The sequence below is a fragment of the Nyctereutes procyonoides genome, unplaced genomic scaffold (genome assembly GCF_905146905.1).
Source record: "Nyctereutes procyonoides isolate TBG_1078 unplaced genomic scaffold, NYPRO_anot_genome, whole genome shotgun sequence".
NCBI lineage: Eukaryota > Metazoa > Chordata > Mammalia > Carnivora > Canidae > Nyctereutes > Nyctereutes procyonoides.
In genome coordinates, this window is record NW_026575135.1 from 11,576,643 (window position 1) to 11,598,754 (window position 22,112).

At 46.3% G+C, this 22,112-nt stretch overlaps 1 protein-coding gene and 2 pseudogenes across 1 annotated transcript in view; all 3 read right to left on the reverse strand.

Annotated features, from left to right (window-relative positions):
• Positions 1-2,721: 2,721 nt before the first annotated feature.
• Positions 2,722-3,327, reverse strand: LOC129495141 (60S ribosomal protein L9-like; annotated as a pseudogene).
• Positions 3,328-3,428: 101 nt separating this feature from the next.
• On the reverse strand, positions 3,429-7,753 carry LOC129494982 (ribosomal protein L18-like; annotated as a pseudogene).
• Positions 7,754-17,020: 9,267 nt separating this feature from the next.
• Positions 17,021-22,112, reverse strand: part of RAD23B (RAD23 homolog B, nucleotide excision repair protein) — a 44,424-nt gene continuing 39,332 nt past the window's right edge. The window contains exon 10 of the mRNA XM_055302064.1: positions 17,021-18,576. Within this exon, the coding sequence (XP_055158039.1) occupies positions 18,463-18,576 (114 nt within the window). The 3' untranslated portion in view covers positions 17,021-18,462. The remainder of the gene's footprint in view (positions 18,577-22,112) is intronic.

Below are 22,112 nucleotides of genomic sequence, written 5' to 3' on the forward strand. Positions count from 1 at the left end.
TTCTGTTTGGTTCCATGAGAAAGCTGGACATGGAATAATGCAGAAGTCTCACAAGTAAGTGCTAAGTGGCAGAGGTGGGAATGGAGGGCAGTAATCCGGATCTTTGTGGATTCCTTTCATTCCACAGTGGGAAGGTCATGTGCTTGGAGCACCGCAGACTTCAGTGGGCAGCTGCCCGTGGGGCTCAGGACCCAGAGCAGACACCCGGCGGGGAGCTAGGCGCTCTGTGAGTTGGCCGAGTGGTGTGGGAGCAAGAGCAGGGGTCCCCCACTTAACTCTCGTCTTCACACCAACCCCGCAGGGCGTGAGCCTGGGTGGCAGGCAGGTCAGACAGAAGGAGTGAGCGAGCTGGAGGCTGCTGGAGAGCAGAACCGCGGCCTGCAGAAGCTCGGGGTGCCCGCGACAGGCACCTGCCCCCAGGCACAGGGAGCGCACCAGGAAACGTCTGATGGCTCAAAGCAAGACAAGGACGTAACTGAGCTGGGCCCGGTGGGAGTTTCCTCCACACGCCAGCAGACAGGAGACCCAGAGAAAACAGAGCCGGGTCGCGGGCCGCAGTCTGGGGCTGCCCACACACACCTGGGGCGGTGAGCGGCACCTGTGGGCCCTACAGCCGCGGAGCCCGCGTGGGAATGGCAGGCAGTGGGGCGGGCAGGTCAAAAGTTTACACGGAAGCGTGCAAGCCTGTGGGACGCTGAATGCAAGGTGCTATCTTGGTTTGATCTCAGAACAGTAAAAGGATATCGGTGGAAAGCCACATAAAGTCTGTGGTTTAGTGAATGGCAAGATGTATACCAGTTGATTTCTCAGTTGTGACAAACGTCGTGTGAGATGTTAACATCGGGGGACACGGGGCGAAAGGTACGCAGGAGGTCTCTGCATTACGTAGTCCTGCAATTTTTAAATTCCAAAAGAATTTTATTAAACTTTTTTTTTTTACATCTCCAGAAGGAATCTCAATGCTGTTGCATGCTATGCCACCTTGACCGAGTCATTTACGCACTCCGTGCCTCAGTTTCTTCATCTGTGCTCACAAGCATGGGGGTGATAACGGCCCCAGCCTGTGACCTTGAGCCTCATCCAGCACCGTAAATACTCCATGGATGTTTTCTGTTATTATTATCAGTACGGTCTGCTCTCAAGCGTAAACTGCATTCCCGGGTTGGGGTAGATGGGGGACGGCTCCCAGCACCCGCTTCCTAGAAGGAAGGTCATGTCCCTTGCTGATGCATGGGTCCCTTGCTGAGGTCATGTCCTCCCCGGGGAAGAGGGAGGTGGGGGGGGTGGGGTGTAAAGATTCAGCTGCTACAGGGATCCCTGGGTGGCGCAGCGGTTTGGCGCCTGCCTTTGGCCCAGGGCGCGATCCTGGAGACCCGGGATCGAATCCCACATCGGGCTCCCGGTGCATGGAGCCTGCTTCTCCCTCTGCCTGTGTCTCTGCCTCTCTCTCTCTCTCTGTGACTATCATAAAAAAAAAAAAAAAAAGATTCAGCTGCTCCAGCCAGATGGGGCACAGCTCTGCCAGGCGAGGCTGGCTCCCTGGGCCGGCCGGAGCTTTGTCAGGCCCGGGTGACTTCCCTTGCCTGGTTCCTCGCAGGCATTGATCCCCATCCACGTCTTGCCCCCACCCCTCGTCCAAACCCAGTTTCATTGTTTCCTTGCCGAGAACCTAACCTGCAGCACCTGGTGCTGGGAGGGATCCGAGAAAGCAGGGGTGAGATGGGGGCTTGGGAGCTGTGCTAGCCCCTCTCAGCTGGCACGGAGGACCCCATCACTGGTGGGGTGGGGAGCACAGGCAGGCCCTAGCCCAAGGTGGCTCCCAACTGTTAAAACTTGTAGCAGTGTTGGGGGGCCTGGGCGGTGCAGTCAGTTAAAGGTCCGACTTGGTTTCAGCTCAGGTCATGATCTCAGAGTCGGGCTCTGTGCTCAGTGAGGAACCTGCTCAAGGCTCTCTCCCGCTCCCTCTGCCCCTCCCCACTGCACCCTGTCCCTCTTTCTCTCTCGAATAAATAACTATATCTTACAAAACAAAAAAACTATAGCAGTGCGGGTGGAGTGCGCTGGCAGGCAGTGAATGCATCGGGCATTTGAGGCTTGGGGGTCGGGTAGGGGGTAATAGTGGCTCCAAAGATCACAGTATTAGATGCCATGGTTAGCACTGTGGATGCCCCCCCAGAAAGACAATGAACAGCCGAGGCCTAGAAGCGGACAGTGGAAAGCCAGGAATGGGAGCCGCGGGGCCTCGTTAATTGTATCCAAGGAAACTTTCGTCTTTCAAACAGGGAAGGGGGAATGAATTCAGGACAAGCCTGAAATAGTCCGAGTGGCTAAACTTCAAAGACAGTTGATGTCCCAACCAGGCCAAGTCTGTTAGGCCAAGGTAAAGGCCTGGGATCCTGGCTAACAGGATCGGGCCATCTCGGGCGATGCCTCTGAACGCTTCAATTCCCCAGACTCCTCTGAACCTTCTGAACCAGGAGCATGGTCCAGCCTTCCCCTCCCCTTGAGACGATACTGAGGCCTCTACCTGCAAGGCAACACGTGCCCTCCCCACCTCTCAGGGCCCACCTCAATCTCCTTTTCCCCATTTGGTATCTCCTTTAAGAAATCCTTACCTTCCCTGAGATTAAAAGAATGTTCACATTCCTTCCCCTCCCCCCAAGTCAATACAGCTTTTATTGCATCTTTAAGATACCACAAATAAGTCTGGAAAATCATCCGGCTGTTTCTGTAGCTAGATGACTTAGATCTTATTCATCAGTCTGCTGAACTATTCCTTTTTCGGAAACACAGATAACATCCAAAACTTTCCCGACATCCTTGTCTTCAACTGTTGTGGCTTGCTGAATCGAAGCAGCTGGGTTTGATACAAGTTCAGTGTCATTTCCTTCAAGAATTAATTCATCTTTCTGGGCTTGAGATACCGAACAAGGAACGCCTGATCTCACCTGAGCCCTGTGGATGTATTTTTCACTCAAGAAGTTTTGGATTTCAACAGGAGAGCGATTTTCCTGAATAACAGCGTTGATGGGGAAGTGAGTATACACAGGCCTCATCTTGTAACGGAAGCCCAGTGTAACCCCCCGATCGTGTTCTGCTCACAACTACTGGTAGTGCCAACAGTAGCCAGTTCTTTTCTTTTTCCCACCATTTGTCAGCTCAGAGCCTCTTCTTTTTCTTTCCAAGGAGACTGAGTTCTACATTGATGTGACTGAAGTCCGTGTGCAGGGTTCCTCTGGGGCTCTTCCCAATAACAGTGCATCCCTTCAGAATGATGTTGACATTTTCTGGAATGTCGACAGTCTGATTGCTGAGACTGGTCTTCATTCTTGCAGCAGATTTGGCAAGGCCAGCTGTTTATATTCCTTTTATTAGTTTATTTTTTTCCAGCATCCCAAATCTTTTTAATAACAAGACAGGATCTGAGGTTAGTTTTTGTAGCCACGGTGGGCCAATTGGCCTCTGGTGCACTCGGACTTCTGGCCCTTGGAACATTCACAGGGATTGGTGGGGCTGTGTGGGGTTCACAGGGCCTGTTGAAATGCCTATACACCTCTAGGCCCTTCCAAGGATCAGAGAACAGGATGGTGCCACAGCCCTTGCAGGAGTCCAGGGCCAACTGGTTGAAGGTAAAAATCTTGCTCCTGGTCTTAAGGATGTGACTCATGTGCAGTGAGGACACCTTTAGTTTGGGGACCTCTTGGACACGCACATCATCCATTACAGTTCCTACAAGAATAGTTGTTTTATTTTCCTGGTAACAAAGCTCTGTCTTCTCAATCATCTAGGAAAGGAACAGAGGCCACCAGGTAGTGCGACTCAAGTACAATCCCTTCAGTACAACTCGGTTGAAGGTGGAGCTGGTTTGTCCAGCCAGAAGTCTGTACAGATTTACCAACAGCATCAGAAACGGAGGCAGAACATAAAGACTCCTAACTCTGGGAAACGAACTAGGGGTGTTGGAAGGGGAGGAGGGGGTGGGGGTGACTGGGTGATGGGCACTGAGGGGGGCACTTGACGGGATGAGCACTGGGTGTTATTCTGTATGTTGGCAAATTGAACACCAATAAAAAATAAATTTATTATTTTTTTTAAAAAAAGATTTACCAACAGCCTTAGGTAGATGTCCTGGCTCCTAAGCTTACACCAAATCTTTCAGTCCTTGTGGGTGGTGGGTGTCCCCTCCCAAGATGGTGCCTCCTGCTCAACCAGGTCCATAAAGCGCTTTTATTAGTTTCTATAGTTTTACATTTCACATTTAGGTCTTTAGTCAACCAAAGATAACTAAGGACACACATAATAAGGTGCCTATATTTTTGTCTGGATAGAAGCCAGTTTCCCCAACATGATTTATTAAAGATTCCACCCTTTGTCCATTTGTTTTTTTTTAAAGGATTTTATTTATTCATGAGAGACACACAGAGAGAGGCAGAGACACAGAGGGAGAAGCAGGCTCCACGCAGGAAGCCTGATGTGGGACTCGATCCCAGGACTCCGGGATCACTGTCTATCTGTTCTTTTTTTTTTTTTTTTTTTAAAGATTTTATTTATTCATGAGAGACACAGAGAGGCTGAGACACAGGCAGAGGGAGAAGCAGGCTCCATGCAAGGAGCCCGATGTGGGACCCAATCCTGGGTCCCCAGGATCACACCCTGGGCTGCAGGCGGTGCTAAACCGCTGCGCCACCGGGGCTGCCCTATCTGTTCTTGATGTCACTTCTTTCATACATCAAGCTCTCATGTGTTGTTAGAGCTGTTGCATGATGTTATGTTTTCTTCCATTTTCTGCTTTGTCCCATGCCTACTTCTTTGGCTATGGCTTTGTAATATGTCTTAATAGCTGGCGAGTGAGGTAAGTGTGAATGGTAATTATTATCATTACAGATGAGGACACTCAAGTTCAGACAGCCGAAGTGATGTGTCCAAGATCACATGACTAATAAGTGGCCAGACCAGGATTTGAACTCATGTCTGAGTTATTTAAAAGACTGGGCTCTTCCCATTGTGCCAGGCTGTCCTCAGGGTTGTCTCTTTCCCCAGGAAGGAGAAGAGGTGGGGAGGGTACTTTGATTACATTGGCTTCACACTTCTGGCATCCAAGGAGGTCACATTTCTTCCCAGAAGGAACTGACATTTCTTTTTGGCTCCTGCAACCAAAGGGAGAAGCCACATTCTCTGACTATTGCCTTTTCCTTGGGAGCACCCATAGGGTAGAGAGAAGCAGGCTTGAACTGGGGGCCCAGAGAAACGCCCTCTAGTCAGTGGGCTTCATGCTTCCTGTACTGTGCTTGCCAGCGAGGGCTGAGAGACCACATAATTATCTTTATCTTTTTGAAAATAGATCTGACCATATCTGTCTCTCCTGCTAAAAACAAAATAAAGAAATGACACTATACACCCGCCTACCACCACCCACCAAGAAAAAACAAAACCCAAGTCTGCAATGAAGCAATCGGCTGCAGACTTTTTGGTGTTTGTGTTTCTTTTTAGTTGATAAATCTCTTTTTTTCCTGTAATAGAATCATATGCAGGAGCCCCAAATGAAAAACAATGAAGTGTGGCTTTATTAGCGTGTAGCTTTTCAAGTCCAAAGTGGGGATCTGCTCAGCTTCCTCCTGTGCCTGACACCTAGTAGGTGCTCAGTAAATACGTATGGATTTAATGAAATAGGCTTGGGAGCCTGTCCATGGGACCCATTTGGCATCCACAGACCTTGAGGTCAAGCATGAGCCTCCATGATGGCACTTAAAAGCCTAACTTTGGCCTTGTTCTGTCTCCTAGACCAACACCAGCTGTACTAACCAGCTCATCATTCCCAAATTTGCCCGGTCCTTTCTTTACCTGTGCCTTTGCTAAAGCTCTTCTCTCAGCCTGGAGTGTCTTTCCCTCCCACGTGTCCTGCTGTGTGGACCACCAAATCTTTGTAACTCAGCTCACATAACCCCTGCTCCGTGAAGCCTTCCTTGATTCCTTGCCAGCTACCCTGGAAGCCCCATCTTTGTGCTGGCTGTGCATCGGCTGTCCTACTTGTCCTGGCCTGGTAAAGCTCTGCCCTGGAACTCCTCAGGGCAGGGCTCAGGCCCTTCGTCCCCATCCTCAGTTTAGTATTTGGTCTCTTAGGGCTCAACAACTATTATCTGAATAAATGAATGAAGAAGTGAATTGATACATGGATATGGAGACAGTAGTCAACCCGCTGGAGGCCTGTCATTGGAGGATCCAGCCCAGGACAGCCCTCCCAGAAGGACCCGCAGTGGTAAACACCCAGCAATGTGTGGCAAGCCCCAAGAAGGTGGCTCCATCACTGTTACAGGCTGGGAGGGGTAGGAATCTATGAGGCTGGGTTCCTGACATCTGTAGCTGTGAAGTGGCAGCCAATCAAGGGTTGACTGCAGGGGTCGGGGCCTTGCAGGGGTCGGGGCCTTGCAGGGGTCGGGGCCTCTTCCTGCCTGGGGACTGCTGTTTTCCAGCTCCCACACTTCCCTCTCTGTTCATCCCAGACCTGGGCCTTGGGGAAATCACTCCTACCTCCATAACCTCTGAACAGTCCTGAGGGAGAGCCCCTTCCACATTCTAAGTCCTGAGTTTCCTTTGGACTCTTGTAGTTGGCTGTTCACGGGCAGCTTCTTTCATCCCAGAGAACTTGCCTGAGGCTCCTTTCCAGACGGTGATCCTTCTGGAGGTCTTGGTCCCACCTTAGTAATCATTCTCTCTGCTGGCCCATGGTGGTGCCCAATGCTGGGCTTTGTCTGAGAGGCTCAGTGAATATTAAATACCCAGCAGATCTGTGGGAGCACAGAAAGGTCACCAAAACCATCAACAAGGTCTAGCCAGCCCTGGAGCAGGACAGAGCCATGAGCTCCTCTCCAATGGGAGACATGGTAAACAGACAGCGACAGTGTGGTCAGCTATATACATGGGTATGCTTTCAGCAAGCACCAACTTTATGCCAGACACTAAGTTGCTATCATACATGGTAATGTCTTGCTCATCAGATCGTTGAGGAGCAAGTATAAAAATCCCCATTTTTTAGATGCGGAGACCAAGGCTTAGAGAAGTGAAATGACGTGGTCAAAGTTTCACAGTTAGATGAGTGGCAGAGCTGCAGTCAGAAGCCACATCCCTCTGCTGTAGGAACTTTGAAAATAAAAGCCATTCCCTGGATGGTGGTTGGTTGGTTTTCATGGGGGGAGGGAAGCACAAAGGAAGCCTTCATGGGTAGGATTCTAAACGTGAGCCTTGAAATTCCTTAATAACATTGGTTCATTTATTCAACCAAAATGTATTGAGCACCTACTGACCTTCCCTGAAGGAGCACAGTCTAGTGATAGGAAAAAAAAAAAATCAGAAAAGGCAAAGCTTATGTCAGTGGCAAGTGTGACCGGCGAGTCTGTGGGAGGGTCTCCATTCAGCATGGGGGGAGCAGGTCATAGAGGGCTGTCAATCCAGTATGAGGGACCACGGGAAGCTCCTACTACCGTGTCGGGGATTGTGGGAAACTCTTGGTCCAGTGTGGAGGATCATGGGAAGCTCTCCAGCCAGTGTGGGCATCCTGAGAAATTTCCTGGCACAGTGCAGTGCGTCTTGTGAGGCTTGGGGAGGAGGGGATAACTGCGCTGAGTCTAGAAGGCTGAGTGGGACAGGAAGGGGAAGAAGTGTCCAGAAAGACCCTGGAGCAGTACGTGCAAAGGCCCGGAGGCCCGGTCTTTTCCGTGGGCCCCAAGAACAGGCTGACAGCCAGCCGTCGGCGCATGTGTGTTTGTTCCAAGCCCACAGTGGGGAATTTATGAGACCTGAGTCAATTCCTGGGGTTAGTGCAAGTCCAACGTGGCTCAGAGTTGCATGATGTAGTTTGAGATTATTAGTTTCGTGAAGTCATAAAGAAAGGCACACGGAAGGTTGTAAAAGCATTCCAGGCCCCAGGAAAGGAAGAGCGGCCCTTTGGAAGCGTTGGCTCATTTCTTCCAGGCACCCTCCTCCACCTGGACGCTGTGGGGGCCTCTGGTTGAAGAATCCACAGTCTCCTGAGGGCCGCTGCTGCCGTCGGAAGGCGGCTCCGGGACTGGCTCGGGGCAGACAGCGAGGAGCAGGAGCTTGGGTGATCCCTAGCCCTTGGGGGGCCGGAAGGCCCAGCTGTCTCCGTTTGCATGGGTTCTGGAGGAGAACAGGCCGATTCTTCTAGAGAGGGGCCTCTCCACCCCCACCCGCTCCATGCACAGCAATACAAATCCGAAGGAGAAGAAAAGCCCAGGGCTTCAAATCCTGTGAGCTCCCTGGGCCTCCCCCTCCAGCCTTGTCACAGGAGGGCAGAGGCCCAAGGCCGCCTCAGAAGAAAAGTGCAGTCTCCCCACCCCAGCACGGGGATCGACAGAAAACTGGCATGAAGGGGGCCCCGAGCCAGGCGTGGGCCTCCGTTCTCCCTCGGCTATGTTCTAATGAGAACTTGGCAGAGGGCTCAGGCTCTCTGAGCCGCGGCCTCCTCTCGATGAGGCTTCAGTGAGTCAAGGCAGATAAAGTCCGCTGCCCACGGGCCTGCACGTAGGTTTGGTTCCCCCCTCCGCTCCCCTGCCCAGCGTGGGCAATGCAAGTCCAGAAGGGCTGGGTTTTCTGGGCTGGCGTCGTCCTTCCGCCCTCTGGATGGCTCCCCCACAGCCTGCTTCCCCCTCCCGTAACCCTTGCTTGCGTGGCGCTCCCCACCCGGTTCCCCCACCTGAAACCCTGCATGGCTCTTCCTCACCGCAGGGGGCATGTCAGGGCAAGGGGGGGTGGTTAATTCACCTTTCCAGACTATTCTATCCAGAACTGGCATTTGCCCATCACTCACTTGGGCTTTTCCTTTTCCTTTTCCTTTACGGTGGCAGACCAGCCCTCTCTTCCCCACCCGACCCCACAGCCAAGCCTTCCAAGCACAATTCCTAACACTTCCCTTGTTAGCCATGGGGGCCGAGCTCCTACTGCCACTGATTAGTATGGCAAGGTGTGTTTTTGGCTTTGAGGCAATGTCCAAAAAAACCCAAATGTGCAAATAAATAATTATGCTCAGACATGCACATGCTGTGTGCTACATGATCGGAGAGTAAGAACAAGGGACAGGCCTCTGCTGGCTCCTGGGCTTTCAGGAGAGCCTTTGCAAAGCATGTAACATTGAAGTGGGTTTTAAAGGTCGAATAGGAGTTCACACGAGGAGGGAGGAATATGAGAGAACTTCTAAGCGGAGAGACCAGCGTACGTAAAGGTGGAGAGGTGTGGAAAGGCCTGGGTCACGAGGTCCTGCTGTATGTCGGGAGAGAGGGAAGGAGACAAGTTGAAGCACTGGGACAGGCAGGTCTGCACATGGTGTTGAAAGCCAAGCAGGAGTCTAGCATTTGTTATCCTGAAAAGGAGGAATGGAGGGCAGTGTGCAGAGGGGCCTCAAAGAGTTCCAGGTGTCTCCTGTTCCGACCACGTACTCAGCAGTCAAGAGGCAACACTTCAGTGCCCCCCTGACCTGCCCAGTGTTTTCTGGGTCACCTAACTGGTCAAAAAGTGGAAAAACCATCACCAGAGCAGTTCTCAAACTTTCTGGTCCTTGGAGCTCATTTCCCTCTTAATAACTGTTGAGAAGCTCAGGACTTTTTTGTTTCTGTGGGTTATGTCTATCAGTATGGACTCGATTAGAAGTTGAAGTCGAAAAATCTAAAAAAGAAAAAAGTCAAAAGATCTAAAATATATTAAGATTAAACCCACATGTCCAAATGTTTAAAAAGTCTTCATGAGAAATATTTAAAAAAAATCAGTGAGAAGCGTGGTGGTGTGTTCGGTTTTTGCAAATCTCTGTTGCCCGGCTGGCTCCATAGCGGGAGGACAGCTGGATGGCCACATGTGCTCCTTCCATCTGTTGTACTATCACAGGTCACACAGCCTCTAGGAAATGCCACTCTGTGCCTCTGAGAGTGAGAGTGGACACAGAAAGCAGAGTCTAGGGTTACTACAAAAGTCCTACTGACCTCCTAGACGCCCCCCCTAAGTAGCCCACACGCTGCCTTTCAAGAACTGCTGGTCTAGCAGCAGCCAGGCAAATCCTCAGAGGAGCGAACAGCTGTCTGAACAGCGGGGAGAAACAAAAATGAAAACGAACCCAAAAAAACATCAGAGGAAGAACAGACTTAACTCTGTGATGCAAAGAGGAAGGGACGCAAGTGAGGCAGTGTCACCTTGGGGTGATCTGGGAGCCAGGGACATCGGCGTGCCTCCCGGCTCCGCCACTTATGGCCTGCTTGACCAGTTAGCCCATCTGTAAAATGGCAACAAGGCTAGTACAAGTAGAGCATGTGGCACAGGGCGAGATGCAGGGACTTTGTAAAAATAGCATTTGTGCAGTAGCCAGGAAACGCATGCGAGAGTGGTGGTAGGATCAGATGTGGGCTCCAAATGAATGGCAACCTTGAAAACTCTGGTCTATTAGCACAGCTGCTCAAGGTGTGATGTGGCTGTTAAACCAGCAATCTCAACTTTAGGTTGCATTAATGGAGGCATCATGTGCAGAACAAGGGAGGAGAGAGGGAGCGCTCCTTCCGCCGCCGTTCATAGTGCTCAGACCCTCCCTGAAGCGCTTGGTTCATCAGGATGGGGAACAGACTTGACGTAATTCATTCCAAGCGAAGGGTTTTGTTCAGCATCTGCAAGACTTGGCCAGAGGGTGAGAGGCGATCAGGAAGAGACACAGTCACTCCTGAGGACCTGAAGGGTTGACACGTTGTCTCAGAGTGAGTCTGGCCTCTGCTGGGAAGCACAGGAGTTGGGCAACCACTGGAGTGTCTGAAATCTAGGAAGTCCGGGCGGGCGGCAAGGGCCCCATCACCAGAAGCATCAGGCACGGATGAGGCTCGGCGCAGCTTCCCGGGTGGCGCCCACAGAACCCTTCCAAATCCCAGTTCCTGTGCCTCTGGCGGCTTGGAAAGACGGTCAGAAGAAATGGAAGGAGAACGTGGAGAAGAGTCCCCAGGGATGGCTGAGAGGGGCAGGCGCCGTTCGGGCAGGCCGGAGGCTGGCTTCCCCGCCAAGTTTGATCCGGAGATGAACCTGCCAATCGCTTGGCCTAGAAACTGACAGGAGAAAATCCAGCATTGCTCGCAGACAGTCCAGGGAAATTAGAGCTTTCCGCGCCTGAAACGCCCAGCGTTTGGGCCGGGCTGCCCAGCCGAGGGGGAGGCCCAGCGGCCTGGTGTCAATACTGCGAGGACAGAACAGTCTGCGAGGGCAGACGCGCCCGGATGGCTCAGCACGCGGAGTCCTCTCGGGCACCCTTCACCCTTCTCCCCGCTGCAGAAGGTACGGAGCTCCTTCCAGACTGCAGGATGGGCGTCGGCACCCACGCCAGAACACGGGCCTGGCCTTGGTAAGGACGCCCTCCCATCCTGCCTCTCCCTCGAGGCGGGCTCGGCTGGATGGCTGAGGAACCGGACCCGGAGGGCCAGGGGCATGGCGGATGTCCCACAGCTGCCGTGGGGCGGGAAGGCAGGAATCCAGGCCTCATCAGTCCAGGTCCCGACCCCCAAGGCCCTCAGACCTGCCTTGGCCTGGGGCGCCCGGGAGCGCAGCTGGCGTGATCTGCTCCCCTGCCCTCCCCCGAGGTCTCAGCTGCAGACCCACCTGGAATGAGTCACCAGCTGCCGCTGGCTCTACAACCAGTCAACTCACTGGATGACGTCGGGTCTTCCAGAATCTGGTGCAGAGGTCCCAGGAGGGAGGACACAAAACCAGGGCAGCCTTCAAGGTATTGTTCATTGTCCCTCAACTTCGTAGTCAACTTCTAGAACCAAAGGGGTGGCAGAAAGGAGAGGAGGGCCTACAGCCCCTGGAGCGATGACGGACGTCCCAACCACACAGTCACGGCTCATGTGCATCTGACATGGGCCGGGCGTGTCCTCTGGTCTCGCCCTTCACCAGATTCTGGGGATACAGAGAGGAGATGCACAGGTTCCCAGGAAGAGGCGCCTTGTAGAGTCCTCAACATGGACTTGCTGCACGAACGAGTCGGGGAAGCAGCCACGGGCCAAGTCAGAGTCACGACAGCGCAGTCCTCGGGGGCGGGGGCCCGGAGGCCACGAGGAGCCCGCGTGTGGGCCGCCCTCCTCTCCAGCAGCCGGCCCCTCCTGCAGGCTCCCTCAGCGCTACTAGCACCTAAACCACACTGGTCCCAAGTACAAGAACCTGGGAAAACTCACCCAGCATTTAGACCCCTGGGCTAAGAGATGGCGGGGCACCTGGACACTGGTCTGGTGGCCCAACAATGGGAAAAAAATAGGGCTTTTTTCTCCAGCGTCTAGAGGTGCTATTAGTGGAGCACTGAATTCAGAAGAACTTGTCTAAACACACTATCGCCTCTGTTTAAGGCTGGTGAAAAATAACACTTAAAATATTAATGTTCCAGCTGTGCAGAGACGTGACTGCACAGGCTAAGCGCTTGGCACTCACACAAGAAAGGTACTTTGAGAGCTTAGGAGATGAGTTACACGCACGGGAGGTGACAAGTCAACGCTGAGCACAATGAGCCAAGTTTCTCACTGTCCTAGAAAGGAGAACGTGGAAAGTGAGAAGCGGGACTGCACCTAGTGTTGCACCGAGTGAAAAGTACCAGTGTGAACTCATCGGCCTTTATATACAGATACAGAAATACAGATGTAACTGTGTGCACACGGGTACTTTCTATGTGGCTGCCCAGATGACTCGGGAACAGTGAGCAATAGCAAGGAGCACACCTAGCACCAAGTTTTGGTTTCTTTCTTTTTTAAAAAGATTTATTTATTCATGAGAGACAGAGATGGAGAGAGAGAGAGAGAGAGAGAGAGAGAGGCAGAGACATAGGCAGAGGGAGAAGCAGGCTCCCTGGGGGGAGCCCAATGTGAGACTCGATCCCAGGACCCCGGGATCATGACCTGAGCCAAAGGCAGACACTCAACCACTGAGTCACCCAGGGGTCCCCCAAGTTTTGGTTTCTAAATACAATGTTCATGGAAGGGAACCAGAGCTCCTTGAAGAAATGGCTAAGTCCAGGTCTGGCACATAGAAGTACAAGAGTCTGGGACACGGTACTACACCACAAAGTGAGGAAGTACTCAAAAAAGTGGGAAGAAAATGCCAAACAGAAAATGGCCTTCAGAATGCACAAAACAATGGCAAAACCTGGGACAATGAGCACATCAAAACCGCAATAGTAATGGATATTACCACTGAATAAAACTGCAATTTGAGCCCGTAGCGATGCAGATTATGAGTGGGGAAAGCGAATGCCAGAAGACAGTCTTGCTAACTAATAAATGTAGAAATCATGCAATCTGAAAATCACTTGGCAACCATCTTAGTAGTCCATCAGGCAAGAAGCATCAATGGATACTAAAATTCACGGAACAAATTTTCAAGAGAAATAGGATATTCTGTCTCAGAATTCCTTATCGCAAAACACTTACTAAATACAAAGGGAGATCGAGTAACTGTTCAGTGGAGAAGCTGGGCAGACACCACCTTCCTTGAACAGAAGGAACCAGAAGTGGGGTGAGCCGACACCCTGTGCCCCCTCATGAGATGCAGCGAAAAAAAGCACAGTAGCACTTCTGTAGTTCTTCCAAAATCACATTAACTGGAGTCTAGTCATGAGGAAACAACCACACATACATTAAACCGAGGGCCATTCTAGAAGACAACGGTCCCGTGGTGTTAAAATGTTATGGTCATGATGACCAAGTGTGAGCCAAGGAAGATATAAACGTGGATCAGGTCCCCTTTGCTATGAAGACACTTACGGACACTGAAATGGGTCCGGGAGCGGGGGTGTCCATGGGAGCACTTTGTATTACCCCCGGGACTTTTCTGTGAGAAGTTGTTTAGGGGTGAAAAGTTATTAATGGTTTTTGCAAAAATGCAAACATAGTCTAAACATTTTAACACTAAAGATATGAAAATAATTAGTGAAAATATTGTACTTTAATTTCCTTAGAACTGGACACAAAGTAAAAATTAGTGAAGCTATTATCAAACCAACACAGGGAGGCCTAATTGACCAAAAAGAAATTTGAACCCTGCCCCCCTGCCACCACCACCAAAAAACCTAAAAGTTGCAAAAATCACTCCAAGGTTCCTAACATTGTCCAAAAATATCTTCACCTCAGCTGTTCCCAGGCCACCGCCACCAGCCCCAACCATTCTCATCCAGTTTGTAGCCACTTTTGAGTAATGTTCCAAGTATTTTTCTAACTTGCTGTTGCAAATTAAAACCCAGACTGGCTGCTCTTACTGCCGAATCATCAGTTTTGAGACGACTCTGGACTTAGTCAAAGAGATGGAAGCCGTCAGTTCCACAGGCAGTCACCAGGCCCGCGAGCCACTGGCTTCCATGCGGTAGGCGCGTCTGGAGAGCCAGCAGGAGCCTCCCAACCTTCAGTCAGTGTGAAAGGCTGTCCCAAAACACGGGGGTGGGGGCGGGGGTGGGGGTGGGACACGAGGCTGCCTGCTGGACGGCCAGGGTTCCAGGGTTCGGAGGAGCTTCCTCACTGCCTGAGGAGGATTATGCGCTCTCAACATGAGTAACTCCCACCAAACCAGCTGGGAAAGGATGAGGTGCTAGGTCAAGAAAATTGGAAAATGAAGTGACACAGGAACCAGAAGTCTGCGATGGCTATTTTTCTAATCTGTGCTCCTGTAAGACAAGTGGGCGAAGAATCCAGTACTACTCAAAATGTTCTGTCAGAATCTCCAACTCAGTGGCAGGGACCTCGTCTTCAATCATTGTGGAATTGGCAGCACCACGCACACGAAGCCCATCTGTCACCACTGAGGTTTCTTCGGGGGTCCCAGCCTCCTCTCCACGGAGACCCTGAGGGACCACTGCTCTCCCGACCCACCCCGAGAGGCGGCCTTTTATAGCCAACTTGTCACCACCACTGCTGCGGTGCTTGATCCTTTTCCTAGCAAGTTCAGGCCTTCTCTCCCTGTCTTGTCACTGCCCCTCCCATCCTCCCATTCCCGAACTACCCACACTGTTCTGGAAACTAGTCCGCCACCCAAACAGGTCCAACAGCTATACTCCCCCTCTGGGGTTCCCCCCACTCTCTTCTTCCAGCTGTGGTTATGATGCTTCTTCCAATTGTCTCAACTCTGATTCTAGAGCCCAAAGGTTCCCAGATGCATTCATCTGACTTTGTTCTGGCTAATTCATCACTATGCCAGGTGTTCTGAAGTGTGCTTACTGCTGAATTTCATTATCCAACTGTTAAGAGCAAGGAATGGCGCAGCAACAGCAAATAATAATGTCAAAGTGGTACCTAAGACACCACATACGTTAGGCTAGCACATACGGCACATATGCTTAATACCATTACTCTGGAAAGAGCTTGTGATAATATATGATGGGCGAGTCACAGTCTAAACAGCGGTGTTTTTTTCTGTAAAGGGCCAGACAGTAATTATTTGGGCTTTGTAGGCCCGTCTCATCTCCAACTATTTAACAGTGAACCTCTGTGGCACAAAAGTAGCTACAGGCAATATATAAACAAACGAGCATGGTTGTTTCAATAAAACTGTAACACTAAAATTTGAATAATCATCTTCAACATCATAAAACCCTTTTTTGAAAACAACGTAAAGACCATTCCTAGCTCATGGGACTGAAGTTAGCCAGTCCCTGGCTTTGATCTTCTAAATGGATATGGGAGGTCAACTAACATGACAGGTTGTACCCAAGCCTCATGGCTAGGGAGCTCACCAGAACTGACTTGGTCAGGAAGGATTTACACCATGAAATTGCTTAATTTTGGTCGAATATTTTGTAGTTTTATTAGGCTGGTTGCTGTACGACAAGAGCATGAGAAAAAAGGGAATTTAAAATTTCAAAAAGCCCTCATGAACACTGATCTACGGTCCAGCAAGTATTCCATCTCTGTGTTGATGTTCTGATTGAGGACACAGGAGACCCAATAAAACTGACCCAGCACCTGGCCCCCTAACATGCCCATCACTGAAGAAAACAGAACTATGGGTGACACAGGCACTGTCAGCTCCCAATCTAAGATTCTATATGGCAAAGGGATCATTTTAAAAAATGAGAAGTGCAATGGTGGATGTATTGAAAATATTTTATAATTAATTCTCTAGACTCCTAGCCATGTAGTACAGGAAAAAATTATATGCTGGAAAATAATATTTTTAAACAATGTGAAGACATATTTGACTAAAGGATGGCAGTAAGAATTTAATATAAACTTAAGCTTCCTCACATTTTCCAGAGCAACTGAACAATAAAAATATTTCAAGAAACAGAATACCTCAAACGCAAAATTCCAAAGTCAAAGAGCCACTTACATTAAGAGATTTACCAAAACTGTTTGTAAATTAAAAGACAACAGCAAAGGTCACAAAAAGCCTGTGTCTTTCATAGCATCTTGGCTAATTCTTTCAGCAGATTAAACAAAGTAAAGAATGGTCAAAACTTGGCCTCAACTGTCTTCTTATAATAATGATTAATCCCACTATTTGTGGTTTTATTGTCCAAGGACAAAAACTCCATGCCACCAACTTCTGCTGTCACTTTCCAGAGAAGAGGCTGCTCCTGGGGTTTGTGTGTGTGTGTGTGGTTATTTTTTTTTCTTCGCTTTTTGCTTTTTTCCAGTTTTCGCTATGCTGAACAATTAGGCAGCAGAGAGAATGACATAAAATAAATGAAAATATTCCATTATTCGACCAGAAATGCCCTCTTCCCAACTCATTTGCTTTGCCTTGAAAGATGAACATATTTACAAATCCTTATTTTATTCTCCTGAGACATTTTGCATGATCCATTATAAAACATACAGGCAATACAAAGTCCAAAGGTCTGCCGTGTTTAAGGAATACACACATGAATATTAAACTCATGATAACACTGTGGGGAGAAATCATGGTCTCATTTATTTTCATTAGAGACGGGTACGAATGCATGACGTAAAAGCTTAAAAGTCATCCCCAAACTTTGCTAAGGATTATTGCCAAGAGATTACGCAGGGAGAAATCTGTGCAAATTCATTTTCTTTACTCGGTATCAGATGGTAGGGGAAAAAACTATTCCTTTAAACAGTCTTATTTATATTCAGGAAAAAGGTTTGAAAAACTCAACAAGTAGACATATTCCCCCTCTTTATCATCAAATAATAATGCCAATGAAGATTCTAATAAAAACAGTTGAAAAAAATTCAAATAAAAGCCAACACTGCTATTAAGATTTTTCTTTTAATATGCCATGAGATATTCTTGATTGTATATTTTCCAAAGTACTTTTCCAGCTGCATCTCCCAACCTTTCCAGAAGATTCCACCAGTCTTTCCAATGCAATAAAAGATGCTGGATTATACTTTTGTCCACCTTCTCTTTTTGAAAGTAATATAATCCTAATGACTTTAATGGTCATACATTCTTATCTAATAAGGAAAAACACTTACAAATATCAGAAACCCAGTTTTGAAACATTTGCATTAATTTTGAACTGAATCAGCATTTTTGTGGGTTTAAAAAAAAGGCAGCAATTTGAACTCACGACTTATTGACAAACACATTTCTGCAGAGGGAAGGGGAAGAGAGGGATAGTGAATGCTGCATTTCTCCATTGGCCCCAAAGTGCTAATTTCACAAAGGGATACATCAAAAGCAAACATGCAATGGTGGTTTTAAAACTTTTACTGCAATATAACAATGAAGTAAACAGTAATTAGACACCTACCAATTTTTTCCCAAAACAAACCAAAAAAAAAAAAATGTAAACAGGAAAATAACTCTGCCTATACTTGTACAGCTTCTTAAATCATGTTAGAAGGGTCTCACATTCGATGATCAAGAAATTTTAAAATAGCAGTAATTATTTTCATTTTAAGAAAAGGATCCCCTCCCCCCCCCAAGTATTTAACATGAAAGAATGGGCTTTCTTACACATTAATTCAATACGTATTTGAAGCAGCAACAATAACCATCAGTAATTTGGCATTTCTGTTTACAGTTGCTCCAAAATTTTTTCAATTTCACAAAGCCATTATCCAGTGTTGCCATGAAATAGAGACTGTAAATTCTAGGTAGCAAAGATTCTTTCTGAAACCAATGTTAAGTCAAAGAAATATAAAGCAGGGCATTACACTAAATTTCTGGATCTAGTACACTAAAAAGAGTGAAACCTAGGAAAAGTTACCTACTGTTTTATAGAAGAAATAAAGACCTGCAAAAGCTGATTTTTGGTTGTATAATATTTTACACACTGTGTGGATTTGCGGCATCTGCTAATTGAAGCAGACATGCACTGAATTTATCCCTGCCCTATATCCTAGATCCCTCCCTCCCCACCCCCAACAATCTACTACCTTATACCAAGTATTGTGGATATGAGCCCAAGTCATCCCAGACAATCCAGTGAACAAAGTTAGTGTAATGCACTGGTGTGAAGTGTGAGATTAAAAAAAAAAGTCCCTTTCAATCTTCATCAAAGTTTTGCTGTAGAAGAAAATTGGCAGCCAAGTTCTCATTCTTCTCACAAGCAAAATACGCTTGTATCACAAGTCCTTCAGGAAATCCTAGTGCCTTTAACTGGAAGAAAAGAGAGAAAACACAAATGGGTTCCAGCAGAACCAGTATAGGCAGATCAGCATTTGAAAACATGAAGACATGAAAAAGCTTTTGAAAACAACACATGGAACACATGCTTATCTCAGTGTGGATTCACTGTCCAACCCCAAGCAACTAGATGGGACCTATTGCCTTTCCTTTAGCAATGACCAACAAAATTCTGCTGCTAGTTAAAGCCATTAGACAAACAGATACTCTGCTAACACTCAGTGTTACAATAAAAATTAGTTGCTGACTTCAGTGGTTTAAAAATAAATGACCCTATAGAAATGTGTAAATCAAACAGCTTTTAGTATGTAAGGGGGAAAGATACAGATAAGAGCAATGAAAGAGGATTGTTTAACTACTTCATCCAATTATTTGTAAAGAATGTCAGTAGGCTCAACTATCAGTCTCCATCTCCTCACCTAGAAAAATGGGTGGTCAATTATTAATAATATTACATGATGTATTTTGAGATTAAGATTAGGGTACTCTATATCTGCTTAATTTTTATAGAATTTTAAATGGTGATACCAGCTTAGTGGTTTTCCTAGTCTATTAAAAAAAAAACACTTTGATTCAAAAATGACTGCTTATTTTGAAAGTCTTTAAGTACTCAGCTATCTAATTCGTTAGGTACTATATATTTGTCAGCCAAGTATTTATGAACCCTCTGTTCAACTGTCTAAATCACCTTGTATTAGACTGTGTCAAGAAATGACCTTAAAAAAAAGTCTCAATTCAGCATGATTAATATTCATCCATGAAAGGAAAAGAAAAGCTCAAAAATGATTTTGTTACCTAGGTCTGGTCCAGATTAAAGCTGGGCTAAGCTGAAGTAAAAGGTAGATAGGGCACGATCCAACTACATGCTTCTACAAGATACACACTTTAGATTCAAAGACACAAATATGCTGAAAGTAAAAGGATGAAAAAAGATATATATACCACACAAACAATTACAAAAAGGAAGCTTGGAGTGGCTATATTAATATCAGACAATACACATTGTGATTAAAAACTGTTACTAAAAACAAGGACATACTCTGATGATAAACCACCAGGAAGACTTTGTTATAAAGAAATGTAACAACAGAACCCCAAAATACATGAAACAAAAACTGACAGAATTGAAGGGAGAAATAAATGGTGATTTAACAGTAGTTGGAGACTTTGATATCCCCACATTCAATGCTGGACACAACAATCAGGCAGGAGGCTGACAAGGAAATAGATTTGAACATTACAAATCAACTAGACCTAATAGACATTTATGGGATACTTGACAACAGATCACTCATCCTTTTCAAGTATGTATCAAATATTCTCCATAAAGACATGTTAGGTGACAGAACTAGTCTCGATACATTTAAGAGGATTAAAATTGTGCAAAATACATTTTCTGACCACAGTAAAATGAACTCTGAAATCAGTAACAGAAGAAAATTTGGGAAATTCAAAATCTGTGGAAATTAACATAATCCTTAACCAATGGATGAAGGAAGCAATCACAAAGGAAATTAGAAAACATTTGAGATGAATGAAAACATCCCACGCACTAAAACTTAAAGGATGCTGCTGTAGCAGTGCCTCGAGGGAAGTTTACAGCTATAATTATCTATAGTAAGACAGATCTTAAATAGATAATCTAAGGTTCTATTTTATGAAACTAGAAAAAAGAGAAAATGAAATCCAAAGCAAGCAGGAGAAAAAGAATAAATATTAGAGAGAAAATATGTAAAACAGAGACTAGAAAAATAGAATCAATAAAACCAGAGGTTGTTTTTTTTCTTCAGAGTAACAACACTGACAAACATTTTAGCTGAACAGGGGGAAAAAAAAAAAGAAATCCGAGGATTCAAATTACTAACATCAGAAACGTGGAAACACTAACTACTTTTTATAGAAATAACTATTTTAGGAAAATACTGTGAACAGTTGTATGCTAACAAATTAGATAATGCGATGAAATACACAAATTCCTAGAAGACAAAACCACCAAAACTGACTCAAGAAACAGAAAATCTGAATAGCCCTTCATAACAAATGGAGAGATTGAATTAGTAATTACAAAATTTCCCAAAAAGAAAATCCAGGCCCAGATAATTTCATTGGTGAATTCTACCGACTGTTGAATAAATTAAAACTATTCTTTATAAACTCTTCCAACCAACAGGAAAGGGGGAATACTTCCTCATTCTTCAATGAGGCCAGTATTACTGATACCCAACCAGACAAAATCATCAAACACACAAAAAGCCACAAACCAATATTCCTTATGAATACAGCTGCAGAAATCTTCAACAAAACACTGGCAAACCAAATCCAGCAATATATAAAAAGGACTATCCACCATAATCAAGTGGGATTTATCCTAGGAATGCAAGACTGGTCCAACATACAAAAATCAATGTAATAAAGTGTTAACAAAAAAGAGAACAAAACCATACTATCATCTCAACACATAAAAAGCGTCTGACAAAATCTAATACCCTTTTGTGATAAAAACACTCAATAAACTAGAACAGAAAGGAACTCCCTCAGCCTGATAAAGGGAATCTAGTAAAACTCACAGTTAACATCATACTTAAGGATGAAAGGTCTCTCAAGATTGGGGACAAGACAAAAGATGTTGACTCTCATCATTTCTACTCAACAATACATGTATACAGAAAGCTGTAGGCAAGACAATTAGGCACGAAAGAAAGAAAAAGAGAAAGTAAGGAAAGAAAAGAAAAGAAAAGAAAAGAAAAGAAAAGAAAGAAGGGAAAAATGGAATAGAAAAGAAAAGAAGAGAGAAAGAAAGGAAGGGCATCCGTATTGGAAAAGAAATAAATTAAAACTAATTGCAAATGATATTCTACAAATAGGAAATCTTAAACAAATTATCAGAATTAATAAAGGAGTTCAGGAAGGTTTTAAGATAGAAGTTGTATTTCTATACAGCTAAACAATGAACAATCCAAAACTAAAATTAAGAAAAACATTTCCATTTATAGCAGCATCAAAAAGAAATGAAAATGCTGAGGAATAAATTTAACAATAGAAGTACAAACCAAAGACTATAGAACATGTCTGAAATTACAGAAAATCTAATAAATGGAAAGGCAACTCTTGTTTATGGCTTGGTGAGAATGTTGCTAACATGGCACTACTCTCCAAACTGATCTGCAGAAAAAATACAGAGTATTAAAATCCCAATCAGTTTTTGGTTTCGCATTTCTTCTAGAAATCAGACAAGTGGATCTTAAAATTGATAGAGAAATGCAAAGGATCCAGAACAGCCAAAACAATCTTGAGAAAAGAAAACTGGAGATTTCAAAACTTACCACAAAAAAGCCACAGTAATCAAGACTGTGAGGTATTGGCATAAGATAAGCATATAGATCACTGGAACAGAACTGAAAGCCCAGTGAACCCTCACAATTATGGCTATTTGATTTTCAACAAGGATGCAGGACAATTTAATGGAGAAAGAGCAGAATTTTTAGTAAACGGTGGTGGATATCCACATA